The 25,660-nt window shown below is 37.9% G+C and overlaps 2 protein-coding genes across 3 annotated transcripts in view; one reads left to right on the top strand and one right to left on the bottom strand.

Annotated features, from left to right (window-relative positions):
* Positions 1–9,292, bottom strand: part of FANCD2 (FA complementation group D2) — a 49,521-nt gene extending 40,229 nt beyond the window's left edge. Inside the window, exons 1-7 of the mRNA XM_063292010.1 lie at positions 9,210–9,292; positions 6,440–6,577; positions 4,562–4,629; positions 4,318–4,421; positions 3,785–3,848; positions 2,378–2,430; positions 1,090–1,168 (exon numbers count right to left, since the gene is read on the bottom strand). Coding sequence (XP_063148080.1) covers positions 1,090–1,168; positions 2,378–2,430; positions 3,785–3,848; positions 4,318–4,421; positions 4,562–4,629; positions 6,440–6,577; positions 9,210–9,276 — 573 coding nt within the window. The 5' untranslated portion in view covers positions 9,277–9,292. The remainder of the gene's footprint in view (positions 1–1,089; positions 1,169–2,377; positions 2,431–3,784; positions 3,849–4,317; positions 4,422–4,561; positions 4,630–6,439; positions 6,578–9,209) is intronic.
* An 815-nt stretch (positions 9,293–10,107) lies between these two features.
* EMC3 (ER membrane protein complex subunit 3) lies at positions 10,108–23,920 on the top strand. 2 transcript variants are annotated; one of them, XM_063292007.1, is made up of 9 exons: positions 10,108–10,202; positions 10,853–11,054; positions 15,689–15,746; positions 18,563–18,656; positions 20,366–20,470; positions 21,420–21,501; positions 21,604–21,683; positions 22,259–22,341; positions 23,751–23,920. In XM_063292007.1, exons 2-9 carry the CDS (start codon positions 10,900–10,902, stop codon positions 23,877–23,879), a joined length of 786 nt encoding a protein of 261 aa, XP_063148077.1. In that variant the 5' UTR covers positions 10,108–10,202; positions 10,853–10,899; the 3' UTR covers positions 23,880–23,920. The 2 variants fall into 2 exon arrangements, with proteins under 2 accessions (XP_063148077.1, XP_063148078.1); XM_063292008.1 differs by lacking the exon at positions 10,108–10,202 and adding an exon at positions 10,394–10,454.
* Positions 23,921–25,660: the final 1,740 nt, after the last annotated feature.

Genomic DNA, 25,660 nt, shown 5'->3' with positions numbered 1-25,660 from the left:
ATGTGACTGCTTAAATAAAATACTGACAGAGAAGCCAGGAGATGTATGCTAAAGACACATACACAAGATACTGATTATTTATTAGAAACATATTGTTTATATAGTATGTTGGCAAACAAACATATTTTGCTGCAAATCAAAATCAAACTTGATTTTGCAGCTAGGATCCCCACAAATTGCTTCCCCATACAATTACAACTATGTAATTCTGCTTCCCCAATCTAGTCATGAAGAGAAAGTTGGTAAATATTTTTGCTAATAAGCAGGTCCTATTCATTCATTATTATTTTTATTTATTATTCAAATTTCTATCACCACCCATCTCCCCCAAAAAAGAGGGACTCTGGGCGGTTTACAATAAAATAATCTGTGATCATATCTGCTGCATTTTTGACCCTGCAAAAGGAATTTTTAATTCTGCAAAATTTTACAGGAAACTGATTTTACATTGGTTCGGTTGTTAAGTGCAATGAACTTCATCTACTATAATGAAGCAAAGTAAGCAAACATAATAAATAAATATTTTATGATAAACCAGTTATAAACAATTACTCCTTGACTCCTCAACAGCATGGTTTCAAGTAGCACAACACAGATTATATACTACAGGTAGTCCTCACTTAATGACCATTTGTTTAGTGATGGTTCAGACTTAAGACGGTGCTGAAAAACAACTTACAACTGGTGCTCACTCTTACGACCATCACAGCATCCCCACGGTCATGTGATCATGATTTAGGCGCTTGGCAACCGATTCACATTTATGACCACTGCAGCATCCTGTGGTCATGGGATCGCCATTTTTTACCTACCCAGCTGGCCTCTGGCAAGCAAAATCAACGGGGAACTACGTGATTCACTTAACAACCACATGGTTCGCTTACCAACCGTGGTGATTCACTTGATGACCACCGCAAAAAGGTTGTAAAATTGGGTCAGATTTGCTTAATGACTGCTTTGCTTAGCAACTGAAATTCTGGTCTCAATTGTGGTCATTAAGCAAGGACTACCTGTATAAGATCCAGCACCTGCTGAATATTAAAATGAACTTGAGAAAGAGGTTTCTGAATGTCTACTCTTAGGACTTGCCTTGTTGTCAACAATCCTGTCAAGCCATTTTAATTGATTGACAATGAGCCGAGGCAAATTTAGTCCATCACTGCCAACACTGAAAAATACAAATGACAAACGAACCACAGTAGGGAGGAAGAGATCAAGCACAGCTATCTTTCTTCTTTACTATTGTCAGACTAGGCTGAAACTGCCATTATCTAAAGATGGAGCAGGCACATAGGCAGAGAGGACAAAAGCCAGGAAACTTGTCTAAAAGATCCCTTCAGGGAAGTAGATAAGAAGGAAGCAAGTCCTTAAGGAGACAAAGGAAATGTTACCTGAACCAGACAAAGGAAGTTGGGCCTAAGCACATGGAGAACCCATCCCCCCAATCCCATCTACAGCTACCAAACTTGTGAACCAACAAAGCAAGGACTTTTGGGGATATAAGGGGTCCCAAAGCCTGCCCACTCGAGCCATCTTTGGACCCAGACTTGGTGGCTTCCGTCCCTCTAGCTAGTGCCTGGCAGCTTAGTTGGACATGGGTAAGTGTGGATGAGCGTGTGAGAAAGAGCAATGTATCTTGCAACCAGTAAAGTTTTGCTGTTACTTTAAATTCACTGGGTCTCCGTGTATTTCAAAGAACCTGTTGTGCCTCAGTGTTCGGTTGAAAGTTATTTGGGTGTGTCCCTAATTACTTCCCAGCTGTTGACCAGGGCTGTGTGTCTTGTCTGCTCAAGCCACAACTATCTGGAAAACCCAGGTAGAAAGCAGGGGGGGCTGACAAGATCCATGTGCCTCAACAGGCTGTGAGTCTGTGAGTGATCGACCATAAGCGGAACCTGGGCGCTTGTGGGTGTAACACTACTAACACAGATTCTATTCTGAGTCAAAGCAGGGTACAGCTATACAGAAATCTATTAATTCCTGTCTCAATACCTTCCAAAAACTCTTTTTTCAAGGACCATCTCTTTAAACCTTTTTACTGGAAATAAAGGCACCATTCATAACATAAATAACATTAGGAAGATTAACATTCTAATTTTGAATCATGTAACAAATCTACACTCGGTGTCAAAACAAAGTACATTGCAGTTCACACAGTCTATTTGTTTATGTTGGCTTTTACAACAGAAATGTATATATAGCAGAAGAAACTGAGCATCAATCCTCCATTGCTTACTGCTTAGGACTACGAACAAATTATTTATACCTGTATTTTTTTCCTTCAATGCAAATAAGATACCCCTTTTAGCATTTCCAAACAACAAAAACCAGAAATTTTCTGACAGAAAATGTTCCAGCTTAAACAAAAAGTACTTACCTTTCCTGAAAAAATTCAGGGAGTTTTTCAAATAACAGTTTTATCACAGCAGGCTACCAAAAAAGAAAAAGATAAAAGCGTTTTGAGAAAATTGCATTTGCACACTGTGTACAAAATCCTGTACAAAGCAAGGCAAGAAAACTTTCCTAAAGCATCAATTAATGGTACATAAAAGACATTGGAAATGTCCACAAGCCAAATGTGGACATTTCCATACAACAGCTTTCTGTTTTAGAGAGGGCAAGCAGCATCTCCTGAATTTTAAAAATAAAGTTGAATCTATTCAAATATTTTACCTTTTCAGATTGACTAAATCAGTTACAAATATTTGGAAATCTAGGATAATATGGCATAAGAAAAGTTAATGCAAATGCATATTTACATAAACTTGAGATTTTATTTTCTATCATCCAGCTGCAAAAATAAGTTACACAGTATCTCAGAACTCAGGACTCTGTGATTCTATCCCCTTTTCTGTTCCAATTTAGTTTGTCTGGGAGCATGAAGAAATTAATAATAATCTCATTGCAAACACAAAATAAACCTAATTTAAATCAATCTCTTCCCATCCTTCTTTGGCAGAGTCTACCCATTGCTCAAATACAGTATCAGTTTTTCACACAGACATAGAACTCTTAGCTCTTCTGTATATACTGTATAGCAAGCTATGACAGTGTCCAAATAGAAACTTCCCCAAGTACCCCATAACTTTTCGGTTTTCCTGCTAAATTCAGATTCAAAAGATTACACATCAAATACCTGATTGCAGTAGCAACTATCCAGACCTGGAAGAAAGTGATCAGTCTGTTATGCACCTTTTGTCCTTCTATGGAGCTCAGTTTAAAGTGAAACAGAACTTTACCAATTTCCCAGTTTCTCAGTGCATTTAAAGAATTCAGGGAATGGATGGACTGATATTAACCAGACATTATTTGTAGTCAAAGAGTGATCAGAACTGATGGATCTCTCCCACAGTCTTGTGACATCCTTCTATTCATCATTCTAGTCCTATCTAGGCATTCTCTGAAGAGTTCAAATTGGGAAGAGGCTGGGCTGTGGACAGTCATACTTTTGCCTCTCTCCAACCTCCACCAATTCAGGCAGGGGGTCTGAGTTGTACTGAGCTGGCTTCAATGAGAGTACACTTCTCTTTGTAATCCTGGACCAAATAAACCAGAATAATAAAGCACAGTAACAGCTGTATTCTCTCTCAGATCTCCAACCTAAACAGGTGATGGTTGGAGTAAGGTGGGAGAGGTGAGAATAGGGCTGCATATGCAGCTCCATTTTCCCCCCCGCTTTCATCTTTCCCAGAAGTTCAGACTAATGCCTTAGTGGTGCTTTAGTCATCTACTTACAGACAATTGATTGTCAAGAGAAAATGGGAAAATCAAATGGTAAACTTACCTGCAATATCTCAATTCCAAGAAGCAATTTAATGAGGCTTTCACAGTATGAATGTACCGCATTACTACAATGGAGAGAGACAGTTTCCTGTTACTCTTATTAAAAATTCATTCTAGGCAATTTGCTGTTTGGTTGCATCCAGGGACTGGAACTCCTGCTACTAAGCAATGTGGTCATTAAGTGAGTTGTGCCCAATTTTATGACCATGCTATGGTCATTAAGTGAATCACACAGTTCTTCATTGATTTTGCTTGTTGGGAGCTGGCTGGGAAGGTTGCAAATGGCAATCAAATGACCCTGGGATGTTGCAACCATTGTAAATACATGCCAGTTGCCAAGCACCCAAATTTTGATCACGTGGCCATGGAGACACAATGAAGATTGTAAGTGTGAGAACCACTCATAAGTCACTTTTTCAGCGCCATTGTAATTTCGAACAGTCATTAAACGAATGGTCATAAGTCGAGGGCTACCTGTAATTATGAAACATCTGGGTGATAATTTTCAGGTATCAAACAACCCTTTTCACTTACTTTGTTTCTTGATTTTGTGCAGGTATGCATGGTAGAAGACAGTTTCTAAATTGATCTCTGTTTTCAGTGTGGGAATCCAAGCCACTGATGAACTCCTGAACAATCTAATAAGAAAAAAAAGAGACAAAAAAGGAAGACAGAGCAATCATAAAAGCCATCATTGGTTTTTTAGCTTCTTGCTATGTGGACTGAAATAAATACATACTGATGGAATTTCAGAAATGTCATATGATCAGATTGATACCTGTGGATAAGAAGGGTGCTTTCTCAAGGCTTGATGCAACTTTTTCTGGAAAATTGCTCCATCTACAGCTACCAAAAAAAAAAAAAAAATCAAGCGAATCATGCATAGAAATACATATCCACATCACATTATTCTAAAATGCCACCTTCCCTTGTCTTCAAACAGCTCCACAATACCTGGCAGAAATCCAAAGCAGGTTTTTAAAATTTCCTAGACTGGAAATATAAGAAAATACAATAATGATATACATTTCTGGGAGATCTACCTAGTGTTGAACAGCATCCAAACAAAATAAGCTTTTTCTTTCCTTCCTTTTATTCACTGAGTTTTGTTTGTTATGCTGGTGATAAGCAAGAATATACTATGATTATAATGAAAATCCTAAGTGAAAGAATAGCGCATCTATTGCATTTCCCTTTGGGGGAGATGGGCAGTGACAGAAATTTGAAATATAAATAAATAAAATAAATAAATTTCTATCTCTGCTAAAACTGTTGAGAAGTCATAGAACCTCTGTCAGTAAATTGTGGCAAGCCTACAACATTTCTGCACCATTAATAGTTGCCAAGAACATAAAATATATAAAATATCCAAGCTGGATTCTCTATAAACAATTTTTTTCTGCTGATGTTTCTTTGGGCAACCTCAAAAATGTATTTTACGAACTCTTGTATTAACTATAGCCATACAGAAACATATACAATAAATCCATTGGACAGAAAGTCACATTAAAATAGGTGACAGTGTCATATTCTTTAATGAAGGATAGGCTTTGATATTAAAAAGTAAAACATTGATGATGACACATCAAAGACTGCTGTATAGAATGTTTTCCTCTCTCTGCACAAACATTAGCAGTACATATGCTCAAACATACATTAGGAAGAACTGCAAGATTTCCAGAAATATTGATCAATGGAAAAAAAAAAGAAATGCTAGGAAAAATCAATAAACTGGGTTTCCCAAAAGTAATAGTAAAATTTGGCTGGAAATCAGGAAGAAAATTAGAACAATTTAATAAATATGTTATGTCCAGGAAATAAAATAAAAACACAGAACAAATTAATCAGCATCACCACCATTATCACCACCAGCTTTGGTGAGTGCTACCACTCCACTACTTTTGAGACACCCTGTATATAAAGTACCTAATTTTTAACGATCTCTAAAGGTACAAAATCTCTTTCTTACACTGAACAGTGCAATTTATTCAGGCATATATTTATTGCTTTAATCTATTCTTAAATTTGAAAAAAATGGTTACAAATTTAGATAGGAGCTGAAAACTCTAAGAATATAGCATCTCTGCCTAACAATTATTGATGAAAAAAATAATAAACCATCAATCGTATAAAATAAGAGACTCAAGTATCTTGGATGTTGACCTTCACAGCGTACAGAAAACCTTAATTTTCAGAAAAAAGCTGGTAAAAGGAGGGGACGGTGGGGGAGAATAGACAATACTCAGAATATATTTTGCTACAGAAAGCACTGTCAAATCAGTCTCTTTTCCTGAAACTGAAATAATATCAACAAATTCCACTTCTGATCTTCTACTGTTATCATTTTGAAAGACTTCTGAAAACTGAAATTTTGTCAGTACTGAAAGAAGTTTCTCTCTACTTTCATGTTAGTTTCTTTTTTAAATTGGTTTGAGCACTTCCAAATCCAGGCCTATTTCTTTGACATCTTAACCATTTTATGTATTATTTAAAACAAATATTAGAAAATATTTCATAACCTTTTTTTTCAGATAAACCCCTCCCCCTCATGACTCAAAAAGTCTTCAGAAAAAAAAAAAGATATTTTCCCACTGAATTTTCATATCTAACACTAGGTACTCCATTTAGCAAGGAAACATATCACAACGTACAATACCTATTTCATTCTGTCTTTCTCCTGCTTTCAGGGTAATCCCTGCTGCCTTAAGGAGATGCCCAAAAAGATTACTGCTCTCTATATCACCATCTTGTGGAACAGAATTTTTCTTTCCAGAGGTTCGAGACCTTTTTGTTTCTAAGAGGAAACATTAGAGAAGTGAATGTCAGGATTAATGCTGAATCATAACAGCTAAATGGAAAAATTAACTTTCAAAAAAAATTATGCCAACTTTTTTTATCCCTGCCTTGGAAAAGCAAAGCAGTGGATTGTAAAACACTTTCTGAGAGGCCAACTACAGATACTATAGACTGAGAAGAATGAAAAACAGTTCTGCCTTATAAGCATTTAAGCAGTAAGTGGTCTGTATATTGTGATCCTAATTGTTGGAGATGATCCTCATACTGAATTAAACCAAAATCAATGGGACTTAAGCGTGATTTTTTTTTTACTGAACTGCATTCTCCACTACACTGTGTCTGCTTTTCTCAGGGCTCTCAAACATGACTCTATCAAGAAGTTCACATATTCAAATTAAGATTACTATATCCTCTGTGCACATTGTAGGATAGACATGTTAGTCTCTGGCGTGGGCTGGTCCATGAAGTCACGAAGAGTCGGAAGCGACTAAACGAATAAACAACAACAACATATCCTCTGTGCACATTGTAGAAGGATAGACATGTTAGTCTATGGTGGCAAAAAATCAGGAGTCTGGTAGTGTCTTTTCTGATTAAGAAATGTTAGTAAAGGGCATAGGCTTTCATGAGCTTTAGTTCACTTCATCTGTCTTTTAGAAGACCAAAGACTTAGGGAGGACCTATTAAAAAATGAAACCACAGAAACAGAACAGTAGTGGTTGTCACCAGCAGCTCGCAACTCAAATTGCTCAAATGCATTATTAATAAGCTACAACCCATACTGGACAATGACACTGCACCTTCTCAGGCACTGGGTGGCAAGCCCATAACGCAATAAACCAAGATGTCTACTTTGCCCCCACATCCACACCAACAGCACCATCGCAGGACCCAACAAGTACATACAGAAAATTAGAAGCGCCTTCACACGCTCTTCCTGTAATGTGATATCCAGCAATGCCTCTCTGGATTCTAAGTAGGGAAAGCAGGTCAAACTTTGTGCAAAAGAATAATTCATGCCAATTTGACATGAGGAGTCAAAACAAAGTAGTACCAGACCATTTTAACTTCTCAGGACACTACAGCAGCCCTCAAAGTGACTGTTTTAGAAAAATGGGACTTTAACTCCACCACTGAGTAAGAGGTTGTTGAACTTACATACTGTACATCAAAAGATTTCAGGCAGCTCAAAATGTCTCCACACACAGTGGATTTTTAACATATTACAATTATTACTTGATGAAGTACTGATAATCTGTCTCATATGTAACCTGCATCTGCATAACCAACCCGTCTTCCCCTCCCTCCCCCACCCCTCAGCCTCACCTCAGTTTAAATCCTACATCACTCTAGCCACTCCATGCATCTGATGAAGTGAGCTGCAGCTCATGAAACCTTATGCCTTTTAATAACATTGGTTAATTGGAAAAAGTGCTACCAGATTCCTTCTGATTTCATGTCCTCTGTGGTGACCAAAACTTTTAGTTACCGGTATTTTGCTATTATCCAACAAGGTGTCAGCCCATTGAGGTAGGCAAGGTCAGGAAACAGACTCACAAGTCTGGTAGAACTATACTTCGTATTGATATAGGCTACAGTAACCAAATCTTGAAAGCCTGAGTTTTCCTCTCCTTCTTATATCTATTGAATTAGGGAGGAGTTAGCTTCTTTCTCACACTTTCTGTTTCCTGGGCTAAAAACGTATTTTTGCAACTGTTGTCTCTGCCTCATTTCTCCAAGGTCATCTTCCTGGCTCTCTACACAAGGGATGGACAGACTCTTGTCTTTGTGCTGTGCTTCACACTTGTTTGAACCCAAAGTCCAGAAGATTCCCCAGCTCTAAATACATTTCTCTGCTGCAGTGTTTTTGAGGTGCAAAAAGCTATCTCCAAGGCTTAATGTGTCATGAAAGAGCTCCGGCCTGTAAGGAAGGTTGAGAGTTTCTAAACACATCGGAATCAAAATAAGATACAGGCAAGCCTCCTCTCCAGTGTAAGATTTGGGAGCAGAAAGATTATACAGTCTACTTCTAAAGTATTTGGTTAAACGTGATAAGACAACATTGCTCACATAAGCCTAGCTCTTCCTTCAAACTACGGAAAAGGAAACTAATTGTCTCTTCGATCAGATTACATTTCTAAGGTCCTCTGAAGCTACAGTTTGGCCACCAGGAGAATCCCTCATTCCCATTCTTGATCCAGAATTAACAGAAGCACTTTGTTTTACTCTGTTATGCAACTATAAGTGCATGAATGTTTCCTGTCCTAAAGCTCAAGAGTAAATGGCATGGGTCATGGATGTCCTCAAACAACAATACAACCGCAACAATAATGCTTGATGATCAATGTTTGTAACTGATCGATATAAAGTTCTATAATAAATAAATAAAATAGATAGATATTTGAAATTCATGATAGAGAGACATTACTGCTTTGGGTATTTCCTGAAAACCTGCAATTAAGTTTTTGTATTCATTGCTTATGATATGGAAAAAAGGGTATTTCACAGGCAGGGAGAAAGAGCTTGCTCTTGTTGCTGTTCTTCACAGTTCTAAAAGCATCAGTATTCCTGTACTTAATGTCCTTGGCAAAGGGACTTCATGTGATAAGAAAGGTTCTGCCTTTACATACTTGGTAATTCTTCTGTCAGATTATCTCTGTTGGCATGAGGTTTGAACAATTTCCGTTTTGACGCCATGACAACAGGTACTGGTGTATCCTAGATCAGGAACATTGGGTGAAAATTAGAGACTGGCTGAAGAAAAGGTGTTTTTATATTAAGATCATGCAAATAATTGTGTAACAAATTATAGACACAAAACTGCATTATAGCACAATGATTTCATTTGAAAGATGTGGTATCATTATATAAAAGTGGAAAAAGGAGCTATTGTAATCATCTAGAGAATGTGTCTACCATGGCAGCATATATAATTAGGGTAACCCAAATACATTTTCACAAACACAACTGGACAGGTATACGGAACAAATTGGTGCTGACAGAATGCTTCTGTTGAGGCCTTCAGCCATTCCATTCTTCCCCTTCCACCTGGCTTAATTTTACATTCAGTGCCCAGGAAGCTGTTTGGTGGGAAGATGATGAGTCTACATTCTGGATTTCTGGCGGGTAGGAAAGTGGAATCACACTGAAATCTTGGATTTCTCTCCCTTCGGTCCCGGGGGAAAAAACAATCCTGCAAATCAAGGGGAATGAAGCTACCGAGACAATGAAAAGTTTTTTCTATGCTTGTCGTGTCTGTGTATCTCTTCCTCTCCAAATCACTTCATTCTGTCACCTCCTTTCCCCGACTAACTGCGATACTGCCAGAAGAGGCGAGGCTCCTAGGACAGGCGTTGCGTCCAAATAAAATATCTGTCCTCCGCCACAACTAAGCCGAACAATCGCAGTTCCCGCGCGGACGCTTACTACTTACCACCCAGGAGCAACTACGCCACAGCCACTGCACAACTTCGGCGCCCGCTCTCCTGCCCGTTTTGGAACTCTCCCGCCAAACACCCAGCGGGGGCGCCTTGTGATGATCTCATCGGTCACGTAACAGCCATCTTGTCGGACACTTTAAGAGGACGTCATTCGTTGCTCCCGGAAGGCTGAAGGGGGACCAGGTTGGTGTAGGGAAGTGGGTCCTCGAATGTCCCCATTAGCTTGATTGGAAAAATCGGGGCTTGGGCCTCTTTCCATTTTCCGTACTTGGAAAGATGGGGACCTCCAAACAGTGGGATGGTTCTGATTTAAGAAGAAATAGGCACAAAACCGTTCCCATTTGCCTTTTTTTTAAAGGTACCGAGGATCAAGTCACCTTCTAGACGCGTGAAGGCGGACTGATTACTTCGTGGAAAGGGGAAGACACGTACAGTGCAAGTTTAGAGACTTCTTTGACTTACATTACTTCCTCTGTTTTAGAACTGAGTTCCTTGTGTTAAAAATAGGTCCTGAGCCTAATATCTCTTTTAAATGAAGCCCTGCTTGTTTTAACTGCATTTCATTTAACTTCGTTCCTCACGTCCTCCTCTCGTGCGCAAACCTAAGCCACGCTCTCAGAGTAGCATCTCCAGCCTGAGGCTTCCTTGAAGGCAAATGAAAAATAATATCCAAAGCTTTCATAGCACCCCTCCAATCTCTTTTTCTTCTAGATTTTTGTTTAAATGTACATTTGTGTACATGTTTCTGGAAAAGTTAGAAGCAGCAGTGATAATTCCTTGTTTGGCACCTGTTAGACTCATCAGTTATTATACCATACTTTGTGATCTTTTAGAGATTAAAGACTGAAGCTGGTGTGCATGACCAGAACGCTTCTTAAAAATGACTGAGCCAGAACTGTTGTTGGACTCCAATATTCGACTATGGGTGGTGCTTCCCATAGTCTTCATCACCTTCTTTGTAGGGATGATTCGTCACTATGTATCCATCCTTCTCCAGAGTGATAAAAAGCTCACTCAGGAACAAGTGTCTGACAGGTAAGAGATGTCCTATATGTTTGATGACTGTCTTTTTAAATAATAAATATTATTATTTAATATACTATGGAGATTGTTTATAGTATATGCAGGAAGATCTAGAGCTGCTTAACAAGTATTTCTGTCACGTGCAGAAGTTAGCACATACTATACTTTGCATTGGTTCATGCATATTTTATTTAGAAATCTGGAAGTATAACTTGACCTTCCTTCATTCCTAAGATACCCAAGTAGCAACATGGACTAAATTATGCCTAGTCTTGGTGATATGTGCCCCGGCGGAGCTTCCTGCTGCTTTCTCTATAAGGTGCTACTGCTGAAGAATCTTTTTTAAAAATCTTCAGTTGGTCTAGCAAAAAATAGCAAGATTTTCCTTAGGAGCTTACAGCATCCATACTGGTTCCTACTTTGTTTCCAAGCACCAAGTAAGGTGGTATTTATTATCCTTAAAAATCATCTTTGGTATGGACTCAGGATATCTTAATAATTGTTGCCTCCTACATGAGCCTGCACCATTCTTTGAGAACTTCAGAGGAGGCTCTGTACTTTTATATACAGGCTCATGACACAGAAGAGTGCTTTCTGTCTGGCTGCATCTAAATCATTGGACTTCTCAGTCTATTTATGAAGTAGTTAAATCTCAGTGTTGGGGTTAAAAATATGTATCATGGTGATTATACATAGAACTCATTCTAAATGTTTTTAGTACAGATTTAGTAAAAGAAAATATCCTGAGACAGACAAGTGTATTATCCTTTTAATATTTTTGCCATATACAGTATAACAACAGCAAAAGACCCAAGAACAAATGATAGTGTTGATTTTTGTGGTGGGCATCTGCTTACAAAGACATCTGTTTCAAATATGTGGTTTAAAGTCTGTTCATACTAGTTACAGGAAATGAATAAATCTAAAGCATGACTGAGTTGACAGTTTATGTTGCAAGATTGAGAGAAAATACTACATAATGAAGAGACTTGAATTATAGAATGTTTTGTATAGACATGGAGTTGAAAGGCAGTTGCTGAATGCAGTAAGATATAGTGTATGTGAAGCTTGTATGAGAATAAATAGAATGTTAGTGAATGGTTCAACGCTGATCAAAGATAAAGATGTTTGTTTATTGTTTAATTTATATATGGATAAATGTGCAAAGAATTGTATTACTTAGAGATGTGAATGTGTGTATACTTTTGTATGCAACAATGCAATACTGTGTTGTTGGCTGAGAACCCAAATGATTTATAGCAAATATTAAATATAATGAAGAGGGGGGACCTGAAAATTAATGTATTGAAGGCTGAAATAGTTGTGCTTGTTGGGGAAGATGAACAATTCCAAATTAGCAAAAATGGTGAAAAAACAATATAAGAATTTGTACAACTTGGAATAATGTTTACTATGGATGTGGAAATTTAAGATGTATAAATTCTGGTAAGAAAGGTAATAATTAAATGTGGTCTGTTGCAAGGAATGAATGTTGAAATAAGCAAAAAAATGGCTATGTATAAGAGCATTCTTCTGCACAATGAAATGGGAGTTGGTATAACAGGAGAAACATGCAAGTAAATTGAATGTAGTGGGGATGGATAAAATTTAAAAAGTGTAAGTAAAATAAGTGATAAGATCAAGAATGTATTGGTGTTGAATGAATGTACAGTTGTGGGAAAAAGAAAGTACACCCTCTTTGAGTTCTATGGTTTTACATATCAGGACATAATAAAAATCATCTGGTCCTTAGCAGGTCTTAAAATTAGGTAAATAAAACCTCAGATGAACAACAACACATGATATATTACACTGTGTCATTTATTTTACAAAGATAAAGCCAAAATGGAGAAACCATGTGTGAAAAAGTAAGTACACCCTTACTGCTTCCAGAGGTATTAAGAGGCTAAGTAGCATCCAGGTGCTGCTGATCAAATGCCCTTGATTAATTGATCATCGGCAAGTGTGACCACCTCTATAAAAGCTGAAGTTTTAGGAGTTTGCTGATCTTGAGCATTCAGGTGTGTGTTAACACAATGCCAAAGAGTAAAGACAGCAGCAATGATCTTAGAGAAGCAACTGTTGCTGCCCATCAATCTGGGAAGGCCATTTCCAAACAATTTAAAGTCCATCATTCTATAGTGAAGAAGATTGGCAACTGTCTTGAACGTTTTGTGAACAATCTTCCCAAGAATGGATGTCTCAGCAAATTCACCCCAAGGTCAGACTGTGCAATGCTCAGAGAAATTGCAAAAAATCCAGGAGTTACATCTCAGACTCTACAGGCCTCAGCATGTTAAATGTTAAAGTTCATGACAGTACAATTAGAAAAAGACTGAACAAGTATGGTTTGTTTGGAAGGGTTGCCAGGAAAAAGCCTCTTCTCTCTAAAAAGAACATGGCAGCACAGCTTAGGTTTGCAAAGTTGCATCTGAACAAAGCACAAGACTTCTGGAACAATATCCTTTGGACAGACGAGACCAAAGTGGACATGTTTGGTCATAATGCACAGCACTACGTTTGGCTGAAACCAAACACAGCACATCAGCACCAACCTCTCATACCAACTGTCAAGCATGGTGGTGGAGGGGTGATGACTTGGGCTTGTTTTGCAGCCACAGGACCTGGGCACCTTGCACTCATTGAGTCGACCATGAAATCCTCTGTATACCAAAGTATTCTAGAGTCAAATGTGAGGCCATCTGTCCGACAGCTAAAGCTTGGCAGAAATTGGGTCATGCAGCAGGACAACGATCCCAAGCACACAGCAATCTACAACGGAATGGCTGAAAAAGAAAAGAATCAAGGTGTTGCAATGGCCCAGTCAAAGTCCAGACCTCAGCCCGACTGAAATGCTGTGGTGGGACCTTAAGAGAGCTGTGCATAAACAAATGCCCACAAACCTCAATGAACTGAAGCAATGTTGTAAAGAAGAGTGGGCCAAAATTCCTCCACAACGATGTGAGAGACTGATAAAGTCATACAGAAAACACTCACTTCAAGTTATTGCTGCTAAAGGTGATTCTACAAACTATTGAATCATAGGGTGTACTACTTCTTCACACATGGTTTCTCCATTTTGGCTTAATTTTTGTAAAATAACTAATGGCACGGTGTAATATGTCATACGCTGTTGTTCATCTCAGGTTGTATTTACCTAATTTTAAGACCTGCTAAGGACCAGATGATTTTTATTATGTCCTGATATGTAAAACCATAGAACTCAAAGAGGTGTACTTTCTTTTTCCCACGACTATAGACTGAATACTGCCCAGAGTCCCTCTTCCAGGGGGAGATGGGCGGTGGCAAAATTTGATAAATACGGAGTGAGTGACCAGTACAAAAGAAGTATGGTTGGGGTGGTTTGGGCACAGAAACAGAATGGATAAGGATCAATTGCAAAACAGATAAATGAAGGAAGAGTGAATGGGTTGAGATGAAGGAGAAGACTGATACATTTCTGGCTGGATGGAGTTGATGCAGTCCTCACAAAGGGAGAAGTGAATATTTAATGAACAAAATACAGTATATGGATCAGAGTATGAGCACAATGGAAGCAAGTAGTTTGCTAGGATAGAAAAGTAATGAATGGAGAGATATAGTGAAGGGTGTTAATGTAAACTGGTTGAACCTCCAGACTCATGGAAGGAAAAATTGAACTTTATAGATTACAGGGGTTTGTTGTGTCTGGTGCAAAACAAACCCTGCATTCCACAATAAGAACACTATCAGTTTTCAAGCATGGAGGTAGTAGTGGAATGGCTTGGGGACATATTGCTACCTCAAGACCTGGATGATTTGTCATCACAAAGAAGCATGAATTCTGCTTCATATCATAGAATTCTCCAGGAGAATATCAGGCTATCTGCTTGTCAACTGAAGCTGAAAGTGGATCATGCAGTAAGATAGTGATTCAAAACACATAAGCTAGTGTACAAGACAAAGAAAACAAGTCCAACGTTTTGGAATGTTCAGGTCAAGTTCTAGGTGTAAATCCTGTTGTGGCAGGACCAAAAATGAGCAATTAATGCTTGAAATCTTTAAATATTACTAAATAGTTGCCATGGGCCAATGGAGTGATGCAAGGGAGAGATCACCAAATACAGGAAGCATTCAGTTGTTACTGCAGCTAAAGGAGGTGCAAACAATTCCTATTTCCTAGTGGCTCATTTCAAGTTGAATAACTTTATTAGTGAAATAAATGAAACAGGACCAAACTGCATCGTTGCTTCTTCCTTTACGTATCAATAAAGATCCACATATGATTTGATCTCCACAAAATAGCAGATTGATTAAGAACTGTTAAGGCATTTATGGATTGTGTTGTCTTAAACATAAAACATTATTTTGTATGGAAGATGCAGTTCATGAAGGTATTATCAAAGGTAAATATAAAAGATTGTTTGACAATGCAGTATGAGCATGAGTGAAGGAAGTACTCAAATAACACACTGATTGCGAAATCTTGCTCAGTGCCTGTCCTTAATCTTTTCAAACTGATGTTACTTTGTAAATGAAAAACAGCATTGTTACTGTCATTACGATATTTTCCCATAGTTTGCCCAAATGTAATATACACAAGGGTATCATTTTTCTGATTTCCTGTTTCCTTTCCTATTTTATGTAACGACCTTGTTTTATTTCAGCCAAGTTCTCATTCGAAGTAGAGTTCTCAGAGAAAATGGAAAGTACATTCCAAAGCAGGTATGGTTCCATGTATTAGAGACATCTCTATGTGACACTGTTATTACTGTGTGTTGAAATTAAAGACTATTAAATATGTTTGCCTGATTGACCAAGCCAGATCTGTCATACCATAGTTGTGGTACTAACTGTGGTTCCCTTGCCAGATGACTTGACAAATCTAGCCAACTCCAGTTCACCAGTTGCTATCCATGTTAGCCAATTCAGTTCCAGCCATCATTATTGTAGGCAGCTGGCTATCATTACCAGGACTGCTACTATTTTTCCTTCTTTTTCAGTGTTGTCATGTTAGTAAAAAACTCCTCGGTAGTCCAATGGAAGTCAGAGCTTCCCTGCATGGGATACTAAGCCTCTCTCCCACCTTTTGATATCCTTTCATATTAACTGCCTGCAGGGAGTGAAAACAAAACCTGAATCATCAGAAATGTTGCATCTAAAACACTCTCATTTTGTGGCCACTCCTCGCTTTTGGCTTTATATCTAGAGACCAGGAGGAAAGTTAACCATTGATTCAGATCCTTCGCATTGGTTAACTGGTATAGAACTTGTAGAGCCATACTTGTGGTAAACCAAATAGTTAAAATAGGCTATACCCTACACCTTGCATATAGAGTTAGATAATTAGCGTATTTTAACTGATTTTAATATATATTTTTATTATATGTTGTTAATATCTTAAGTGTGACTATGTATGTCTTACAGAATAACACTGTTGTATTGGTCTATGACCATAATAAAGATTTAACAGCTAACAACCATTTACAAACTAGGGGTACAAATTGTGTTTAAGGAGATTTGCCTTAGCCACAACTGAGTACGTGATTGAAGTTTGGAAGTAGTGCAAGGCCTAATTATGGTGTAGCTTATGATATCATGCAAACTAAGTACAAGAAAAAGAAAAATCTTGATTGATCTGAGACTACTCTTAGAACATCAATTCTCAGGAAGGTAGATACTGCGGGTTAAACCGCTGAACTTGCCAATCGGAAGGTTGGCGGTTCAAGTCCGCATGATAGGGTGAGCTCCCGTTGCTAGTCCCAGCTCCTGCCAACCTAGCAGTTCAAAATCATGCAAATGTGAGTAGATTAATAGGTACTGCTTCGGCCGGCAGGTAACAGTGTTCCATGTAGTCATGCCGGCCACATGACCACGGAAGTGTCTACGGACAAACGCCGGCTCTTCGGCTTTGAAATGGAGATGAGCACCGCCCCCTAGAGTCGGACACGACTGGACTTAATGTCAAGGGAAACCTTTACCTTTACCTTTAGATACACTTAGGTACATAAGAAAGGCAGAGCATTTCTATTATGAATTTGCACATCCAAGCCCACAGAGCAATCATACCTGACATCTGGTAATATAAAATGCTGAACTATCAAAATAAGAAAACAGGAAGATTCTCCATACTGTTGTACCTGATGCCATTTCTGAATGAAGAACCCAGGGATGCAGTACTGTAGGCCTTTTTAAAAATAAATTTAGGTTGTTTATACGATAGTTACATTGTTACCAAGTAAAGAACTGGGAACATCATATATCTTGAAAGGTATAATCAACTGCTTCTTTTGTTTATTTTGTGTATAAACCGAGTGTCAAAATAATGTCATCAGTCATTCAGTACCAAGAAACAGAAAAGAAATATGAACTTTTGCAATGAGGTGATGTTGAGAACTATAGAGATGACCTTGAAGTCCAGGAAACAGCCTTTGGAATAGGCCAGGTCAGGAAGGAGACTCACAAGCCTGTCTGGAAGTATACTTTATTGATATAGGTTCTGTAAATATATAAATCTTGAAAGCCTGACTGAGTTTCCCCCTCCCTCCCTTTTATATACTAGTAAATTAGGGAGGAGTCAGTCTTAGCTTCTCTCTCCCTCTGTTTCCTGGGCTTAAAGCATGTTTTTGCAACTCTGCCTCATTTCTCCAGGGTAATCTCTTTAGCTCTCTACAGATGAAAAGTCTTCAGTTGTTTTTATTCAAAACTGAGCATATAATATTGTTGTTCTTTCCCATTAAATATGTAAGCCAGCATACATACATATATATTCAAGCTATTCCCTTTCTTCAAAGCACAGAAAAGGAGTGAGCCATAAGCAAATAAATTAAAGCCACAGTCCACTTCCCAATTTTTGCTCGCTTTCAGCTCTTGTACTCTTTTAATCACAGTTCTGACCAACTAATCCCCCTGCAGTTTTTGCATTCATTTGTGCAACCTTTACTTTGGTATAAGGAAACAATAACAGCATTATTCCAGATGTCAGGCACAGATGCATTCTTCACACCCATGTTACGCAAAGCACACTACCACTCTTTAAGCACTCTTTTAACATTTTGCCAGTTACACCATCTACACCTACAGCCTTACCATTATTCAACTTTCTCACATTTATTACCTCTTTTCATCAATTTTTATGCACTTCTTTGAGTTCTACTATTTTATTTTTCTAGCGGCTCCTTGTTTAGCCCTTTTCATCCACTTCCATTTTTTTATTTTTATTACTGTGTATTTTCTCTGCATTTAATTTTAACCATTCCTTACTTTTTTTGTAGCTTTCTTTCCTTCTTTATACATGTTATATAACATTTTCTCTCATCCTCATATTCACAGCAATTATTCTCTTATATCCAGTTTTCCTTATCCACAGGTCCTTCACTTCTTCATTCCAACAAGTGTTCATACTGCCTGTTAGCGTTACTATACACACTTCCTGTCATTCTGTAACATAGTTTTACCACGTTTCTCTTACATCCACTTTCCAGTCATTCTGTTGGGAGATTAATCCTAGTCATTGATAAATGTTGTCTTTTTTCTTTCAGTCCTTTCTGACACGGAAATATTATTTCAATAATCCTGATGATGGGTTCTTTAAGAAAACTAAAAGAAAGGTAGTGCCTCCTTCCCCAATGACAGGTATGTAAGAAGCCTTCCTGAAAGAGTTTTATTAATAATATTAGAAACTTCTAGTTTTGTTTCATGCTTAGAAATAGCTACCAAATTTGATGGCTGAAATATTTAGAAAAATAGAACAAGCTAGATATTTTGCATGATTTTCTTTCTGGTTTAGTTCTTGAAAATCCTGCAAGATCATCTGAACAAGTGTGATTTCCATTTATTTATAATATGCTTCTGTTCAAAACAACATATAATACTTGAGCCCAGAACACTTAAAAGTAACAAGTATGGTTGCATGGCTCAGTAACTTACGTTGTGATTATGCTTTCTATATCAACCAAACACTGACTATGGTTTAGATTATAATTCAGGCAGAGCATTTTATATAGTCTGAAACTGGCTTATTTCACAGTGACATACTTCAGCTACAGTCCAGAGTATTGTCTGAGCTTGGCATTCTTGTTTGCTGGTTCCCAAACAGCCTGTGTTGTCCTACCAAAGGCTGTTCTCTGGAGTAGATGCAAAATGGAACCATTCCATCAACAGCATCTCTGCCATTCTGTATTTCCACACGTACAGAGAATTAACTTGAGTCCATTTTTTTTTTCCTATCAATTTAGAACTTAAATGAATTAAACAGTAAATGGCGGGGATATCTAACCTCCAGAACAGAGTTGCCGGGGCCTCTACTTTAGAGTAGTGAAGTAGTCTGTAGAATTGGCAGGGTAGTTAATGTGACTAATGCTGAGTTAAGCTCATTCTTTTATACAAATGTAGTCACTGTCTTTTGTTTGAACTTCCCTCTAATTGTCATGAAAGAAAAACATCTTCCAGGCTCTTGTCAGCCTAATGGGATAAATTTGCAGCGGTACCTGCGATTCAGATTCTTAGCCTAACAATTAAGAGTTTGCTACTGTTTGCTGTTTTGAAAGATATTTTGTCCCATTCATGTCCTTAAAATGAAAGTCATTTAAAAAGAACAACTGAGATCTACTTATTTATTTATTTATATTATTCATACACCACTTCTTATTTTTAAATTGAAATGAAGTTTCTAATAATTACAAATGTTTAGGATAAAAACAAAATAAGAAAAAAGAAAAATCACTCATTAATTTTAGTGAAATAAATTCACTAATTCCCCCTTCGCCAACCAAAATATTAGGAGAAAATGCTGTTTATAAGAGATATATTTTGGTTGGCAAAGGGGGAATTAGTGAATTTATTTCACTAAAATTAATGAATGACTTAATGAGAAAACTCCTCAGTGTTGGGCCTGGCGTACCTGAAATATCTCTTAAGAGATACTGACAATATTTACAAGAACAGTAGAGTATGGATGGGCCTAAAGGCCGTAGTTATTCTCAAAAAGCAAATTTAAATACTATTTAATTATTTGATTTTTATCCTACCGTTCATCCAGGACCTCAAGACAGTGTACATAGCACTCCCTCCATTTATTTTTCTCCCACATAACAAATCTGGGGGTAGGTTGTCCTGAGAGAGTGACTGATCCAAAGTCAGCCAGTGACCTTTTGTGGGTGAGGGTGGACTACGCTAACACTTTAATCACTATACCACACTGGCTTGCTAAATACTAAAATGAAGATTAAATCAGGGTGATTTTTTGTTTCATCTTGATTTTTATATTAATATTCAAAGCTCTTCAGAAATCCAGCAGGAGGCAAACTGTTATATATTCATTTGAACTTTTGTTTGCCTTGTAGATCCTACCATGCTGACAGATATGATGAAGGGGAATGTAACAAATGTGTTACCTATGATTCTGATCGGTGGTTGGATCAACATGACCTTCTCAGGCTTTGTCACAAGTGAGTGTCAGTCTAGGATTCTGAACCTACACAGTCAGGAACATTCTTTGCATTCTTTGGCATGCAGATGTGGCTTTCTAGAGATCTCCTGAGATGCAGGGGGCTTGCTTTTTTATTTAGATTATTTATTTATTTATTTAGAGAAGATTTTTCTCCATGTCAATCAGTCCCTAACCTGGTCCTTCAGACCTTCCAGTGGTGCACCCATTGCCACTGTAACTGAATCCATCCACCTTGCTGCTGATCTTCCTCTTATCTTTTCTTCTATCCTTCCTAGCATTAGACCCTTCTCCAAAGAGCTAACTCTTCACATAATGTATCTGAAGTATAATTTGAGCATTTGTGCCACGAGTGGAAATTCTGGTTTGAGTTATTAGGTGATCCATTTGTTTGTTTTCTTGACTATGGAAGCCTTGCACAAGTCATTTTTTGTTAGCTTCAACTTTCTGTCTCTGAAAAGAAAATAGTGACTTACACTGAGACTGCTGTGTGGCTTAGAACATGGACTCAGTAAATATGAGGAAAGATGTTCTTTCTTTTGGAAGTAACTGTTCCTCTCTAACTGTGTATTACACTATTTATCTTGCTGTGCTCATTTGCCAATACTAGGCACAAGTCAAAATACTCCTGCTTTGCTCTTCTGTTCATCTGCACTTTTCATAACGGTGTCTGTGCAGAATTTGTTTTAGTTTATTCTGCTTTGTTTTCAGAAGTGTTTGCTTTACGCTCAGTGCGTGTTTCCTCTGCTTACTCTGCTTTCTCAATTTTTCCTGCCTTTGTGTTTTTCGGTTTTTCTGTTTTTCAGTTTCCCATTCTTTTTGCTTCTCAGTTATTGAACGTTCTGTTTTAAACCCCTTACCATAATATCTCCTTGTAAGTGTTCTTTTATAAAGCATTATGCCATACAGAATTGTTCTCTTTTGAACACTTTTTTTTTAACCTTTTGCAGCAAAAGTCCCCTTTCCTCTGACATTGCGTTTTAAACCAATGCTACAACAGGGCATTGAATTGCTTACTTTGGATGCATCTTGGTAAGAGCTTTTCCTTATCCAACCTTATCTGAAGTGGATCTAGGATCTTGTACACAGGCACTCTCATTATTCAAATAACACCTAATTTCTTTGATTTTTCAGGGTAAGCTCAGCTTCTTGGTATTTTCTAAATGTATTTGGACTTAGAAGCATTTATACCCTCATTCTTGGCCAAGATAATGGTAAGTAATTTTCTGTTCATCTAACTTAAAAAATTGTTTTATCAAGAGACAAGAGAAAATTCAAATCAGGCTGTTTCCTCAGAAAAATACTAATCTGTTACCTTTTGAATAAGTCATGACCCTGGCACAAATTGTATCCATTCAAGGAAATATTTCCTTGTGGCTTTAATTCAAAAGGCTGGTGAGAAACCTGATTCGTACATACTATACAATTTGGAACTCATAACAACTATTATTTTTCTATCCTAAAAAGGTTTCTGGCTGCTGACTCTGTTTATTTGAAATAATGTTAGTGTTTTGAGTGCTAAACAAATTGCTCGTTAGTATCCTCTGCAAATTAAAATGGACTTCTTTAGCACTAGCTAGGTTTAAAGCTTTTTGTCTTCAGTTTAACACTGAAGAAAACTGAGCCTGTTGGCTTCACAAGCTAGTTTGTACCTAATTTGCAGAACACTGGAAGGATATTTTGTTGTCACTTACAGAGATGAATGCTGGTTCATCACTTTCTGAAAGGTCACTTCTGTTATTGTGCCTGCAGAGCGCCCTATAATGGTAACTTCCTTTCATCTTTGTAGCTGCTGATCAGTCCAGAGTAATGCAGGAGCAGATGACCGGAGCAGCCATGGCCATGCCTGCAGATACTAATAAAGCATTCAAGGTACAAGACTTTTCTTCCAACTGCTGAAATAAGTTCTTCAAATAAAGACCTTGAATGTACAGAGGAAATGCTTTTAAAGCAAGAATAGCTGCAGAGCATGCTAATCTGGAATTCATGGTAGGAATGCTTGCTAAATAATTCTCTAGAACAGTGTTTCTTAAACTACTTTCTCTCAGGACCTCTTCCCACTTTTAAAAACTATGGAGGACCCCAAAAGAGCCTTTGTTTGTATGGGTTATATTTATCGATATTTACCGTATTAAAAATTAAAATTGATGCATTCGCTGCTGCTACTGCATCTCATGGTTGTTTGATAGGATTTTAATACTGTATTATTTTTCAACATAGGCTGGCAAATAATTTTGATTTCACCCAAGGGTCCTCCGACTATACTTTGAGAAACACTGCTCTAGAAAATAACAATGAGATTGAAAATTCGCATTCACATCTAATATTTTTTAACTATACTGAAATTCTTTGGAAATGTATTGGTGAATTATCAGTGAAAAGGCTGTTAGCATGAACAAACTGCTTATGACCTTAGCATGTATCAGTATATTCAGTTAAAACTGAGAGCCAGTTTGGTCTAGTGGTTAAGGCAACGGGCTAGAAACCCGGAGACTGAGAGTTCTAGTCCCTCCTCAGGCATGAAAGCCGCCTGGGTGACCTTGGGCCAGTCACTCTCTCAGCCCAACTCCCCTCACAGGAGGAAGAAGTGTTAGGTATGTTCGCCGCCTTATTTATAAAAACAATAAAGGTGGGATGGTAAATAAATAAATAAATTCAGAGCAGCAATGAAGCTCAAGAAACTTGGCCAGTGCTTTGGAGACTTTGGGCAGAAATTCATATGATTCAATTCATTTAAGTTGTGGACACAGTAGAAATATCAGGAATTTTTTGATGATCTATAAAGCTGGTTATTTCAATGCCTAGCTTTATTGAGAGAAAACAACATAGAAGTCTCTGTGCATCTTCTTTGGAGCAGATGTGTTTCTTGGTTAAAAGTGACATATGCAAAATGTGGCTGTGGTTATAACATATTAAGCATTAGTACCAACAGACATATTGGTCAGGAAGATGGCTGGTTAGGCGTTCACGCAGTTCTTAAGCATGAGGAACTTTCCTGCCCACTGCACCTATATAAAGCTTAATTCCCCCTCCCCCCCACACACACACCTTGTAGAAGCAAGTTAATCACGCATCTATACCCAAACTGCCCTCATCTAAACTCCTTGCCTACATTTCAGTCACAAGCTCCAGGCTACTGATGTAAAATTCACAAACTAAACTAATAGGAATAAACTAAGGCATGATGTTGAACAAGACCTCTCAGTACATTTCAAAACAGCCAGTGTAGCTATTTGGTGTACTTTGCTGGTCCTATCAGTGCTCTTTTTTTGCCATTACAGACGGAATGGGAGGCTTTGGAACTGACTGACCATCAGTGGGCACTGGAGGATGTTGAGGAAGAACTCATGGCTAAAGATCTCCGCTTTGAAGGCATGTTCAAGGAAGAATTGCCGACATCCATGTTCTGAGCATCTTTATTTGGCTGGCATTAAATCAGTTACGTTTAATATCCGAAGTGTGTTCTTATTGGTGACCAGAATAAATCTGATCAGAATTTCCGTGAGTTCTGTAGCTGCAGGCAAAAAGTCTTGCTTCAAGAGCCTCTTCTGAGACTTTAGCTGATGTCTTCTGAGTCATGTTAGCACTCTTTGCTGATAGTTCTTCATAGGTCAAACGTAAACTACTAAACTTGTAGCCTGAGCCAAACTTATTGAAAGAAGAATTTATCTATTGTGGACAGCTGGAAATGTATTATGGGTTCAATACACTGCTGCTGTACCTGTTAAATGTCACAGTGTTTTCCAAAAGATTGTTATAGGAGTTAACCCTGAAGCCTCTTGAGTTTAGGTGGAAGCAGTGTGCAGGTATTCTCTCTGCTTGCTGCCATTTGGTTATCCAGATGCTCAAGTTACTAGAAAGTTTGGAGCTTGTCTATAGGCTGGATAAAGAGTCACTTTTTGCTTTCTAGTTTTTCTCCTGTCACCTAGGTAAACACAGCAACTGAATCCTGTTACTAAAACGAACAGTAAATAAATTTCACCGTAGTAGATATCACCCTCTAGAATAATTTATGGTTAGATTTTAATTTTTGAATGATTGGAATGTTAGTAAAATACGGATTGGATCTAGATAAATTCTTTTTAATTGAGAGATGTTTTTGATGGATTTTAGGTCGATAGAAAACAGGCTTGAGGTCTTAAACTAATGCTTCCTTAAGAGATAAGCATTTAAAGTTTCACATGTGTATGACCTAAGATTCTTTATGAATTGTGTTCATAGCTTTTGGGGTAGGGAATCTTGTATGTATAATCAAGACAATGCACATTCCTGAGTTCACAATGCTAAAACCAGATTGATTAAAGTTCTTGAGTTACCAGCCAAAAGCAATATGTGGCTGTGGCTCAGTTGTCAAATTGTGACACTAAAGTAGCAGTGCATTAAAAGACCAGTTAAGCTTTTTTTTTTTTAACAGTGTGGAGTTTGTATTTCAAATATTTCATGTTACAACTTTTCAGAGTATCATTGGCCTTGATCTACCCTTGATAAGTCTGCAGCTCCAAGAATTACTCAGCCAGTGAGATCTTTGCTGAGAATTGAAATCCATGCACTTGTTGAGTTATACTATATCATGGTTCTGTGCATAAGCAGAATAACAACAATAAGCAGTTCGTTACTGTTGTGAAATGGCAGTGCTATAGCAATGAAAACAAATAAGCCCAAGGACCACATTGTCCCAGTGGAAACCCGTTGGGATGCATGTTTCATTTAACAAGATTCCCATCCTCTTTCTCTGTCACAAACAAAAAGTAGGAATGTGAATAGATCTCTTTTCTTTGTTCCTTAACTCTACCCAATTAGTTGAGCAGCTAAGGGAGGAGGAATTATGAAGAAAGTGAGGTTTAAGCCTCCTCCCTCTCAGGCTGTTCAGCTCACTGGAAACACTGATTCAAAACACTTCAGGTAACATCTTGAACTGTTGGTTCTGATCTCGGGGGGATGGGGGGAACATGGCCTGTAGACCAGACGTTTCCCACTGCTGTCTTAGAGGGGGCGTATGTATATGTTGCTCTGCAGCTACCTGTGTCAGTGAAGCCTATGTGAGTATCCCCACACTTGTTTCTTCTACTGTAGGCAGTGTCTGTGTTTCAGATTTGTGAGCTTAATTCTGTCTTATACATGAAGATAATTTACTCAGTAATTAAGATGATGAAAATTGCTCATTTTTTACTTTCAGGGCAATCTATTTAAT

Source organism: Candoia aspera, chromosome 2 (assembly GCF_035149785.1).
Source record: "Candoia aspera isolate rCanAsp1 chromosome 2, rCanAsp1.hap2, whole genome shotgun sequence".
NCBI lineage: Eukaryota > Metazoa > Chordata > Lepidosauria > Squamata > Boidae > Candoia > Candoia aspera.
This window is presented reverse-complemented; position numbering and strand designations above follow the sequence as displayed.